Source organism: Martes martes, assembly GCF_963455335.1.
Source record: "Martes martes genome assembly, chromosome: 8".
NCBI classification, from domain to species: domain Eukaryota; kingdom Metazoa; phylum Chordata; class Mammalia; order Carnivora; family Mustelidae; genus Martes; species Martes martes.
Window position 1 is genome coordinate 121,048,954 of NC_137895.1, and position 13,986 is coordinate 121,062,939.

General features: G+C 36.5%; 1 protein-coding gene across 1 annotated transcript in view; it reads left to right on the top strand.

Moving 5' to 3' along the window:
• The window catches only part of SLC39A12 (solute carrier family 39 member 12), a gene marked incomplete at both ends in the record, with an annotated part of 83,912 nt that overhangs the window by 28,771 nt on the left and 41,155 nt on the right, over positions 1 to 13,986 (top strand). The window contains 2 exons of the mRNA XM_080811391.1: positions 5,948 to 6,120; positions 10,620 to 10,791. Coding sequence (XP_080667517.1) covers positions 5,948 to 6,120; positions 10,620 to 10,791 — 345 coding nt within the window. The remainder of the gene's footprint in view (positions 1 to 5,947; positions 6,121 to 10,619; positions 10,792 to 13,986) is intronic.

A 13,986-nucleotide genomic window follows, 5' to 3' on the forward strand; every position in this document is an offset into this window, starting at 1 on the left:
AAATCCATTCACATGATAATTATTTCTCCATTCCTTCACTTTCAATCTGCTTGTGTTCTTTAGGTCTGAAATGACTCTCTCATAGGCAGCATATAGATGGGTCTTGCTTTTTCATTCATTCTGTCATCCTGTCATTCAACTGCAGCATTTTGTCCATTTACATTCAAAGTAATTATTGATATGTGTATTTATAGCCATTTTGTTACTCACTTTATGGTTGTTTTTGTAGTTCTTCTCTGTTCCTCTTTTCTCTTACTCTCTTCTCACATTTAGTTGGCTTTCTTTAGCAATAAGATTTCTTTCACTTCATTCTTTGCATATCTATTACTGATTTTTGATTTGTGGTTACCATTCATTTTGTATATAACATGTTCTATATATAACAGTCTATATTAAGTTGATGGTTGCTCAAGTTTGAGCCCTTTCTTTACTCCTCTCCCTGCCCTCACATTTTAGGTATATGGTGTCTTACTTTATATCCTTTAATTTTGTGAGTCCTTTGAATGATTTTTATAGATATACTTATTTTTATTGCTTTTGTGCTTCCTACTTTTCTTACTATTACTTATGGTATTTCCTTGCCAAGCGGAGAGTCCCCTTTAACATTTCTGGTAAGACTGGTTTAGTGGTCATGGATTCCTTTAATTTTTGTATGTTGGGGAAACTTTATCTCTGTTTCTATTCTGAATGATAACCTTGCTGGATAGAGTATTTTTGGTTGCAGGTTTTTGTTTTTTGTTTTTTGTTTTTTGTTTTTTTTTTCCTTTCAGCACTTTGAATATGTAGTGTCACTTTCTTCTGGCCTACACAGTTTCTGCTGAAAAATTAACTAGTAGCCTTTTTGGTTTCCTTTGTATGTAACTGTTTTCTTATTTCTTGTTGGTCTTAGAATTCTCTCTTTACCACTACTTTTTGCCATTTTAATTATTATGTGTCTTGGTGTCTTGGTGTAGACCTCGATGAATTGACTTTGTTGGGGGATCCTTGTGCCTCCTGGGTTTAGATTTCTTTTTCCTTCCCCAGATTTGAGAATTTTTCAGTAATTATTTCTCCAAATAAGTTTTCTACCCCCCTTTCTTTCTCTTCTTTTGAAATCCTTATGATGCAAATGTTATTACATTGGATGATGTTGCTGAGTTCCCTAAGTATGTTTTCGTCTTGAATTTTTTTTTTTTTTTTCTCAGCTATTGAACTTGATTTCATTACTCTGTCTTCCAGGTCAGTGATCCATTTTCTCTTTTCTCTAGTCTACTATTAACTCCATCTGGTGTGGTTTTAATTTCATTTATTGATTTCTTCATCTATTTTCTTTTCTTTTCTCTTTTGAGAGGGAGAGAGAGAAGGAGGGGAGGGGCAGAGGGGAATGGAAAGAGAATCTAAAGCAGGCTCCACACCTACCTCAGAGACTGACACAGGCCTTGATCTTACAACCCTCAGATCATGACCTGACCTGAAATCAAGAGTCAGCCCCTTAACCAACTGAGCCACCCAGGTGCCCCTCTGATGGGTTCTTTTTATGTTTTCTACCTCTTAAGGGTCACACTGATGTCCTTCACTCTTTTCTCAAGTCTTTTGAGTATCTTTATGACTATTACCTTAAATTCCCTATCAGGCATATTACTTATCTCCATTTTGCTTAGGTCTCTTGTTGCGATTTTGTCCTGTTCTTTTATTTAGGTCATATTCCTCTGTCTCCTCATATTGTCTAACTCTCTGTGTCTGTTTCTTTGTGTTGGGAAATTGAGCTACCTCTCCTGCTCTTGAAAGTAGTGGTCTTGGGGCGCCTGGGTGGCTCAGTGTTTTAGGCCTCTGCCTTCAGCTCAGGTCATGATCTCAGGGCCCTGGGATCGAGCCCCGCATCGGGCTCTCTGCTCAGCAGGAGCCTGCTTCCCCCTCTCTCTGTCTGCCTCTCTGCCTAGCTCTGATTTCTCTCTGTCAAATAAATAAAATTAAAAAAAAAAAAAGAAAGTAGTGGTCTTATGAAGACAATGTCCTATAGAGCCCTGCAGTGCAGTGTCCCTTGCTCAGTAGAATCCCACACCTCAGAGGACTCCCCTATGTATGTTACATGCACCCTGCTGCCCTGTGTTTCATGTATATTCATTGTTACAGATCTTTGATTACTTATTTCGTGGATACTGTCTTGTAGTCAGTACCATAACATCTTGTTCTCTCTTTCTTTTTGGGAAGTCATACGGTATTGATAATTGTCTAGATTTATTATTTACAGCTTATGAAATGGTGTTCTTCTAATTTAATTTCTTCTTCACTTATTAGTGTAATAATTCTGAAATGGAAAACTTCCCCTCATTACAATTTCATTTTGTTGTTGTTTTTACAGTAAAAATAAATTCTTGATTCTTTAATTTACCATTTTTTCAAAATGATAATATTTCCTTGCATCCTTCAAAGGAGAACCATGATATTTTCTTTTTATATCATTGTGATTTCATATCTCTCAATCTGTTGTCATTATTACCCTAATTAGTGCTCAGATTTTTGCCTCATTGAGCAGTGGGATCATAATCAAGTTGACTCCTAAGTCCTTTTGACAAAACTCTTAGGACATTTTCTGTCTTCTTTGCTGTCTAGTATAAGATATTCCAAGTTTATCTTATACATTTCCTGTCTAGATTTGGAATCAGTCTTTCTCCGAATATTTTTTTAATCTTTTTTAAAAAAGATTTTATTTATTCATTTGACAGAGAGACATAGAGAGAGCACAAGTAGGGAGGAGGGGCAGAAGGAGAGGGAGAAACAGGCTGCCTGCTGAACAGGGAGCCCAATGCAGGGCTCAGTCCCAGGACCCCAAGACCATGACCTGAGCCAAAGGCAGACACTTAATTGACTGAGCCACCCAGGCACCCCTATATTTTTATCTTTAAGATTTATTTATTTATTTATTTTAGAGAGAAAGAACAGGGGAAAGAGAATCTCAAGCAAACTCCCTGCTGAGTGTGGGGCCCATTATGGGGCTTGATCCCACAACCCTGAGATCATGACCTGAGCCAAAATTAAGAGTTGGATGCTTAACCAGCCTAACCACCCTGGTGTGCCTTTTAAATCTTTATATTAACAAATTAGTCAGACTTTTCTTTTACTGTTTTCTGATTCTGACTTAAAGTTTTCCACATTTCTAGGTTATAGAGGTAGTCATCTATATTTTCTTCCAATATTTGTATGTTATCATTTCTGATTCATTTTGGATTAATTATGGTATATGCTGTGAGGAATAAATCTCCTTTATTTTTTCTATATGGCCACCCATTTTTTTAAAGACAGTGGAAATTATTTCCTCTGCTGATTTGAGATTCCTCTTCTATATAATACATTGACAAATGTAATCAAATATATTTCTATTTCCTATTCTGTTGGTCAACTTATCTATTTATGTGCCAGTATCATACTCTCTTACTTATAGTTTTACTTATAATTAGTATATTAGTATATAATATTTAAAATATTAGCATATCTTAATGTCTGGTAGAGCTAGCCTTCTTCATTGCTCTTCTTTTCAGCATATTCCTGGCTTGTTTTTCCTTCCTAACAGACATCACCAAAATGTCAAGCTGGAAAGAAAAACATTGTGATAATTTATTGTGATGTGTATACACACACATATAAAATAACTTAGGGAGAAAATGACACTTATAAGATATTACATCTTTATATCTATGAATATATGTCTCCATTGCTCATGTCTACAGGTGTGTTTTTGTGGAGTTCTTTATTATTTTACTCATAGGTTTTAGACATTTCCTGTTATATTTATATCTAGGCTTTTGGCTGTCCTAAATGGAGTCTTTTCTTTTATTATATTTTCTAACTTGTCTTTGTGTATACAAAAGGTTTTATTTCTATGGACTAATTTTATAATCTGTTCCATCATTAAATCTTTTATTTTATTTTTGCATTTTTTAGAGTTTTCAGGTATATATAATCATATCATCTTTAAATAGATGTAGTTTTGCCTCTTGCTTTTCAATTCTTGTGTCTACTTTCTTATCTAGTTACATTGGTTGTTAATAACCCCAATATAATGGTAAGTAGTACTGAGGACAGTCTGCATCCTTATCATGTTTCTTACTTTGAAAGAAAAACCTGTAGTGTTTCCCCCACTGAATTTAGAGAATAAATGAGAAAAATATAAATTGGTCTTTTATATTAGCCCACATACTTATATTTCTAGTGCTCTTCATTTCTTCCTATATAGATTCAACTTACTGTTTAAATCATTTCTTTTCAGCCTGAAGAACTTCACTTAGTATTTCTTATAAGGCAAGTCTTCTCTCAATGAAGTCTTCCATTTATTGTTTATCTGGGAATTATTTTATTTCACCATCATGTCTGAAGAGTTGTTTTACTGGATATAGAATTCTTGGTTGACAGTTTTTTCTTTTAGCACTTTGAGTATAACATTTCACTATTTTCTGGCCTCTGTTGTTCAGATGGGAAGTCAAGTACTATTTGTACTGATGGTTCCTTTTATGTGATAAGTCATTTTTCTGTTGCTGCTTTCAAGATTTATCTTTTTCTTTGACTTTCATCAATTTTGCCTCAATGTGTCTGGGTATGGATCTTTTTGTATTTATCCTACTTGATGTCTGCTAAACTTCTTGAACATGTAGATTAAGGTTTTATGTCAAATTTGAATAATTTTGATGTTTTTCCCCCAATATTTTCTACATCTTTCTTTTCTGTGATTGTCATTACATATAAGCTGGTATGCTTGCTCTTGTCCCATAGGTCTCTGAATTTATTCTTTTTTAAAATCTTTTCTCCCCTCATTCTTCAGTCTGGATTTTTTCTATTAATTTATCTCCACTTTCAGTAATTCTTCCTTTTATCATTTCAAATATCATCCAAATTGAGCTCCATTAGTGATTTTTTCATTTCACTTATTGTATTCAACCCCATAATTTCAATCTGGACTTTTATATAATTTTGAATTTCTTATTTCTTCTATTCGTTGACTTCTTATTGTCACACTTTAATTCTTTAAATATGAGTTCCTTTAGTTCTTTAAGCCTACTTACGATACCTGCTTTGAAGTCTTTTTCTGTTAAATCCAACATCTGGGAATACTCAGAGACCTGTTTATTGACTGCTTTCCTCCCTGATTCTAAATCACACTTTCCCATTTTTTTTGCAAGTCTATTTTTTTTTTCACTGAAAGCCAGTCATTTAAAATGAAATATTATAGTAACTCAAGTTTGTAATTTCTCTTAATATTCAGGAAAATACCAGGGACATTGTTTTCTCAAGCAAGAAGATGGATAAATCCAAAAAAAAATTCACCATTACATTTAATTATTCTCTGTATCAATCAGTTTTTTAGAAGTCTAGAGCTCTACTAAGGGAAACTAAACTGTAATCTGTAAACTGGCAACCATACCACAGTAGCATTAGAAAACAAAGTCAGCTTGTCTCTACAATCTCAGATCCCTTTTATTTCCTTTATTATTTCTGCATGAACAAACCCTTAAAAAGAAAATAATTTTATTAACTTAATCATTATATATAGTTGTAGTTAATCTACTAAGGATGCCTGTAGTACCTCAAAAAAATAAATTTCCTAAGGATTAGGCCAGTTCTATCTTTTGTTTGCATTTTTATAGGGCCATCTAGAAAAAGAAATAGCTTGCTCAAGAGAAGGCATCTCTTTGGAGGAATTGCCTTTTGTATCATCCCTGGGAGATAAAAATGGTAGGAACTTCTTTGTAAGGCTGATTTAGCTCCAAAGCTTAGTGTAAATCTTGTGAGGCAATCAACACTCACATGAAGTATAAATGTTCTTTTATTATTGTCCAGAGTAATATCTTGACTTTTCATTGGAACCAAATTTATTTAGCAAAATATCTGTACTTTGGCCATAAGAAATTGTGATGATCCTGAGATTGACTTATCTTTATTCTATGTGACACCAGATTTTGTGTGAAATTTCTAGAACTAGACCATCTCCTCAACATTCTCTGGACCAAAAGTACCTGTATCAGGAAAGGTAAAATCCATCAACTTCAAAGGACACAAACCAACCTAACAATCTATGATTGGAGCCACCCTAATCTATCTGTATCCACGGGCCAAGAGTCAAATGATGGTTCAGCTTCCTGGGATGAGGTATGGTCATTATTCTTACACCATCCAATGCTGTCAAAGTTGTGAAAGTTCTGTAAGAGTTGTGGAAAATTTAAAGGATAATGTGTATTTCCTTAAACGTAAAAATATTCTATTTCTACAGAGTGGCCATGGGTTTTTTCCTTCTATAAATAGGTCTCTATGGACATAAACATGAGGCCAAGATATGCAAGAAAAACAGACATAGTGTATGTGTGTGTATATCTGCATATATGTGTGTGTGTGTGTATATATGTGTGTGCATGTATATATACATACATACACACATATATACATATATGTATATATACACACACATATGCATGTATATATACATACATATATGTATATACATATATGTATATATGTGTCATATATGTGACATATAATGTAATATATGTCATATATGTGTGTATTATGTATGTATGTGCATATATACATACACACACACATATATATATGACATATATGACTCTTTTCTCCCTTGTGTCTATATTAAATGAATGAGTAATTAATTCAGCAAACATACTGAGCATTTACTACCTGCCAGTCACCATCACAGGCATTAGGGATACAAGGCTGAACAAAAATAGACACAATTCCTTTGTCACTTAAGAGGATAGTAGGAGGATACAGACATTACCTATATATACTTACAATGATGCATGAATGCTTTAAACGTAGTTTAGGTTATGCAGAGATTACTTTGAGCCATTAGTAACAGAAATATTTGTATAAAAAGAAATATTTGTACAGTAAGTTGTGAAATACATATTTCTCTTTTTGAGAAAAGGTGATATATAAGTTTATAAACATATTTATATCTGTTATTTCTTTAAGTTGTGCTCTAAAGAACATTCGCTAGCCTATCTTAATGTTCCTCGAAAAGGGGTGCTATGATCCAGTTGGTTTGGGAAATATTAGATATACATATTGCCTTGTAGCATATTAAGTTATCTGGGGAAGTCCTTTAGCAAATAAACTTCTTTTATCTAATTGAATCCAACATTTCTCAAACTTTGACTACAGCATTCTTCACCCTAACCATTTAAACTCCTGATAAATTGATGTTCCACAAACATGACTTATGTTTATTGAGTATGTACTTTGCATTAGACGTGGCACTATTTCAACTGCATTGCCTCATTTAATTATCACAACTATATGAGGTTAGGTATATTATTCTATACTACAGATGAAGAGGTTGAGACATGGAACTAACAAATGATTGCTTCAGTTCACAGAAACTAGGATATGCCCATAGGTTGTCTAATAACATACTCTGTGATCTTAGCGGGTGTGCTATTGTTTGGGAATTGTTGATTTAAATAAAACTATTTTTGTTATTTGTATATTAGGTGAGCAAGGTACCGTCTGTACCTTAAAAGGGCAAGATCCCTTACAGATTCTTAATAATGCAGAATGTTGTTCCTGTGAGTTACAGATACATGATTGGGCAGTATCATATATTCCCTCCCCACCCCCACCCCCCCGGAAGTTTGTATCTCTTAATCCCCATCATCTGTTTGCCCACTCCCCCAACTCTCCCCTCTGGCAGCCACTAGTTTCTTCTCCATGTTTATGAGTCTGTTTCCCTTTTTTGTTGTTGTTTGCTTATTTTGTTTTTTTAGACAAAAACAGATTATTAATTAGAATATTAGATATTTTTAAAAGTAGATTTCTGTTACTTCTGTATATATGATATACATACAAAAAAATATGTGTGTGTGTGTGTGTGTGTGTGTGTATAGTATAAAGACCTGTATTAAATTTGATTCTTTCAAACTCATGGTACATTGTATTCAACTCATAGTGAAGAGAGCTGATGCTTATGTTAATCTTTGTTTGCTAAGTAGATTTCTTCAGGGCTGGCTTTTAGGAAGGGAGCAAATTTGCCTAATGAGACCTTATCTTTATAAAGAATGGAAATTGTTTCTTAAAATTTAGGAACTACCTACTTACGGCATGTGACCTCTAAAAACAGTAATAGTCATTTCCTGTGCTAACAATGCAAATGGTTCTTCTCTGTCCCAACCTGTCACTTTCCTCCTGACTCTTGATAGGACCCTATGACAGAGCAGATCTGAAGATCCTGCCTACGTTATTTAGACCAGTAATCCTCAATGTGTTATACCTGGAAACTTCTTGGAAATGCAAATTCTCGGGTCCCACCCCAGCATCTGCTGAATCGTAAACTCTGAGAGTAGGACCCAGCAGTCTGTCTTATAACAAGCCCTCCAAGTGATTCTCAAATCTAAAGATCATGAGCCACTGCTTTAGAATATGTTTGTAAAGTTATCATAGAAGTGTGATGATACCAAAGCAAGGATACCCATATATTGAAGTTTTATGCAAAGGAATAAAGATATTTTAAAGGTTATTGGCTGGATAATCTAAATTTTCATTTGATTTTGTTCTTTATTAAAAATATTTGGGGTTTCAGGTTTATAAAATATAATGAATCACCATTAAGGACATTTGTGTTCGTGATTTCAGAAGAAATGTAAAACAAACAAATGACCTAAATAGCACAGGAACAGCACATAAAGATCAAGGGCACAGAAGTTTATAACAGAATATCCTTATTCTAGGAGAAGGTAGTCTAAGACCAGAACGATTCAATTTCTTGGCAGTGAACTGGTGAAAGATGCATGTCATTCTGTTCATGTTTGTCTCTGCACTGCTTGATTTACCAATCCAGCACTCCCCAATGAGAATGCTCATTCCAAAGGATTCATCATCGAAAGTCTGTGGCCAGTTTCCCTTTGTTGTTGTCAGTACATCTAATAGTGAAGCAATTATATTCCCTTAGTAACAAACGGTGCAAAAGAGAAGTTGTATTTGGCACAAATTACTTTGACAAAGGGAAAAAGGAAAACCCAAGTTTAGCTTTCTGTTGTTGCTTTTGCTAGTAGAAACCTTTTGGATTCTGGCCCAGTCCTTTTCTGAGAAATGCCTTCCTCACCCACAGGCGTGAGGCTGGCAGCCATGTCTGGACAGTGTGATCCCACCTCCTATCTCGTGGGCAAAACTGATTGAACCAGAGGGATGCCTGAGCCCAGAAAGCACATCTGTGGCTTTGCTAAAGCAATCAGATCTCTGTCAGGACTTGCAGACTCAACTCAGTCTTGGGTTTGTGGGCTGAGAGGTCACTTCAGAGTTGGGATTTATATGGTCGTGTGTTTACTAAAGGAAAGAACACTGGACCGCGAAAGGAAATAGATACATGCAGCGGGAAACAGAAAGGAGAAAACACTTGGCCCCAATGAGACAGAGACAGAAACATCTTTGGTTCTCATCTTCTAGCTTCAAGTTGAGTTCTGCCTGAGTTCTACCTTTTCAATCTCTGAGATTCTTAGTGTCCTGCCAATACAACCTTCCCTTGGTTCTCACTGATTGGAGTAGGTTCTCTTCCCTGTAACCACACATTTCCAGATCAAGAAAAACATTTTTTATTCATGGCCTCATCCCCCCAAAAATGTATGTGGGGAAAACTCAGCAACTATGTCATCATTTTCTGATCAGCAGTGTGTCTTTGTTAAAAACCCCTACATTCTCCAGCAGGGCAAGTCCCACAAGCTTCGTAGAGCTCTGGTTTTCTTCAGAGACTTTACTGATTGTGACTAAAGCTCACAAAGTCATTGCACTAGGGTTTGATTTCACCATCTGTGCTGGTGGAACTATATACACATTAAAATTTTAAATGCAATTTTTGATACACAAAATCATCTGAAATGCACAAATTCCCTCTGGCAATTTTGAGAGACCTGTTGGATTGGTTGTTTACCTGTAATCCTTATCTGTCAATGAATATGTCTACATTTGCTGTAGAAAAACAACAAAGATAGAGATAAGCAGCAGCAGGGAGTCCTAGTGATTTCAGTTGTTTTTGTGGGGAAGGGAGGTCAGTTCCAAAGGTATCCATATTATTTAGTGTTTACACTCCCGGTGGTTGACACAGCATTCACCTTTCAAAATATTTACTTTTATTACTTTTGAAAATACATGTTGCCTACACAGGCTTTTTCAATCAGAGAATATTAAAGACAATGATCTCGTTCCCTCAGAGCTCCTGTTTATCATACGAAATCTTGACTCTGTTGAGACAAAGCCACCATCCACACTGAGAAGCAAAAAAAGAAAAAAAGCATCAAGGTTTTTAAACTGCTGGTTAGAAAACCATTTGACACATTGTAAAATCCAGTGTACGTTTTCAGGAAAGAAAAAAGGGTGCAAAACTCATACTACATCATACTCAAAACGAAAGTGAGATAAGCTGACTTTGATCAGAAATTGAAAATAATCCTTGCAATTGATCGGAGGTTGAAAATAATCCTTGCAAATTATGAACGCACAAAAAGATTGCAGGGCGGGGGGGGGGGAGACATGCAGTCATGGCTTCTCGTGTCCTTTTTACCCATTCTGTTGAGCTCTGACTTCTCAGGAATGACAACGGATGGGAAATTTGTTTGTCGAGATTACTCACGATGTTCTCTCCGTAGCCTTGCTTCTCTGCAGGGCAGCTGGCAGAGATATTTGTACAGAGCAGCCTTTCACCCATTTCCAAGGAAGACTTCCAACGAATGAGTCCGGGAATCATCCAGCAGTTACTCAGCTGCTCCTGCCAGCTGCCTGAGGACCAAGCAACAAAGGTGCCACCGACCACTCTGGAGAGTAAGTTGTGGCTCTTCCCTGAGAAAGTTAGTGCACATAAGGTAGTGCACGTAATATAGTGACCGTAGGATACGTACTACATGCCAGGCGCTGCTCTCAGCATTTTACCTTTCTCAGCTCGCTCGATCCTCACAACACTATGAGCGAGATACTGTTATTATCCCCATTTTACAGATTAAGAAACAGGCACCTAGAAGTTAAATGACTTGACCAAGGACTCACGCGGGTAAGTGATGGAGTTGGATGTAAACCGGAGCAAGCTGGTCCCAGCACCCTCGTTGTCAGCCACTGTGCTACATTACCTTTCATCGAATAGTTTCTGTTTTGTATGTAAGTTACCGAAATTGATTTATTCTCTCTATATGACTCAGGCACGGACCAACTTCAAAGTTCCCAGTTGAGAAGTGGCATGGTATAAGAGAAAGAACATGAGTGATGGGATCAGAGATGCAAAGTTGAGTCCTACCTTCTAGCCCCAGCCAGCTCCATGATCTTAAGCCCTCTCTTTATCTCCCTGAGCCTTTTTTGCCCCCTGCACTGTGTGAAAGCAGTGATATCACATAGCTTACTATCCTTTCACACATCATAACACACATGAAAAACAAAGGCACGCTGGGGTAAACCAAGGAGCTCCTCTGGGGTAGAAGTGACCTTGGAGAGAGTTGCCAGCCTCCGGGTCAGGTTGGCATCCCCAGGAAGTAAAGGCTAGATATTTGCACTCACCTGTGTCCCACTGGATCACTGCAGTAAGTGAGCTCCACAATAAGGCTTCCTAGGGTAGCTGTAAGTTTCAAATGGGGCAATGTGTACAAAACTGTGTTCTGTACCCAAAAGCCACTGTATAGTAAAAGAAAAAGAAATTGTGGCCAAAAACATCCATGATGGGTAGCAAAAACGTGACAGTTAACATATGCATGCTTTAAATATTACCAGTGATCAGAGGGCCTTATGTAGACTTTTTTAGAGCGTTTTCTTTCTCTTTGAGATAGTCTTGCAATGCCCATCAGGGGTGAACTGTCCAGCTACACACTTCTAACACAGTGCGAATTTTGCACCTTCAAGTGGCTCTTTTGAAGATTTTATGTGAACAGAAACCTGCCAGACCTAAATATCTAAGAATCCACATTCACTGAAAGCGAATTAAACCTGAACGATGAAATAATTCAGCACCTGCTGGTCAGTGTTGGCTCAGAAATGGAGAAGGGGGACAGACCATGGAGATCTAGGAGCCTCCATGAGCATTTTTACATGCCCATCCCCGGTCACCTTATCTGCTACATGGGGCAACTGTGAAATAGCTTTGTGAACTGAAAATCTGTGAGAAATATTTCATTCTAATGAACACCTAGACCCTTCTGCAGAATGGTCCACCTGAGAACAATTCAGAGAAATCACACTGACTATAGAACCCAGAAAAGCTTTACTGTGTTCAACTTAAAGTGTTGCGTTATGTAACTTAAGGGAAAGGCATAAATAACAGAAAATGTGGGCTGAAGACAGAGGCGGGGGGGATATTAGGAAGAACAGTGTTTGTTGTACTGGAATTTGACCCCTAAGCACCACCTGCGTGTGGGGTTCCAGGAAGGTGTGTTACAGCCTCCCATAAATCGGGTTTCAGACCTATTCAAGGGAGTTGCCCCAGAATGGCTAGGAATTTAATGATTAGGTCAAGTTCTAGTGTAATGATGGGAAACATTTCCATAGAACCTGTCTGCAGACCGCCTGACTCCGGTCAAGACGCCATGACATCTCTGTGAGGACCTGGGGAGATTAGCAGAGTCCCATGGCCACAAATGACAGATTTTAGGGTTTTCAGGCTGTCTTTGCCTCATGAGAGCAGGTGAAATCTGATCGACAGAAGACCGAAACAGATTTCTAAGCTCTCAAATTAGAAAGGGGCCTTTCTCCTCCCAGACCCCATTGTAGTTGCCCTCAGGACAAAGGGGAGAGGAGTAGAAGAATCAAAGGACTGGGAACTTTGCCCTTTACCTGGGAAATGCCACATCCTAATTTATCCTTGTGAATTCTCAACATTTGCTCATCTTTTGTAGCCATCATAGAAATGTGGCAACTTTGAACTTTATTAGACATCCTTTGAATGTCTTTAATTTATGTATTCAACAGGAAGAAGGACATTCCCACATAAGGTCTATTTGTGGAAGAGTGAGATATGAATCTTGGTTACGTATCTCCAGGGATGTTTTTATAACATAGGTATTTTTGTTAAGTCAGAACAAAATAAAACCTCTGAGTGTATGACTGATCCAAACCATTTTCATCATTTTAAAAAATTTTTGATTGTGGTAAAAAACTGAAATTTGAGATGAAATTTAACCATTCTTAAATGTATAGCTCAGCAGTATTTTCACATTATTGTGCAATAAATTTCTAGAACTTTCTCATCTTGCAAAACTGTAACTCTGTATCCATTGAACAACTGTCTTATAGAGGTTCCCTAGAAGTGAAGGGGTGGTGGTAAGAGTGGGAAAATTAAAATTTGAAAGTTTTTTGCTTCTTTTGTGTATATTGCCAGCACTATTTTAATATTAGACTCCTGTATGATTTAGAACTTATAATTCAATAAAAGTCCTCTTAAAAACAAAGACTATTATCATGTTACCAGCTAGTACAAGAATGAAAAGTACAGAAAAGTAGAAGAATGATAAGACCAGAATATCTTCTATCTTAACAAATTTTAAGACGGCAGTTTCTTAAAATCTACAGTGGGTTTTAATTAATATGGTAACTGAATTATTTAACTTCTTATCTGTAGTCAGTAAAGGAAATGATGGTTTAATTTTATAATTACCTTCCTTCATTGTTTACAAATCAATTTGCCATGGCTTATTAGTAATTTCTAAATAAGTAGAAGACAGAGTATTTGTTCTATTTGCCACCAAGGAAAATGGTGGCCTGGAAAACTCTTTATCCCCAAATCATTTATACAGTTGACCCTTGAACAACACAGGTTTAAATGGCACAAATCCACTTATATGCAGATTTTTTAATACATATACAGTACTGTACTGTAAATGTATTTTCTCTTATGATTTTATTTTCCTTTCTGTTTTTAATTTTTATTTCAAGTAGTCTCCATGCCCAACATGGGGCTTGAACTCATGACCCTGGAATCAAGAGTCGTTCAACCAACCAAGCCAGCCAGGCACCCCTCCTATGATTTTCTTAATGACATTT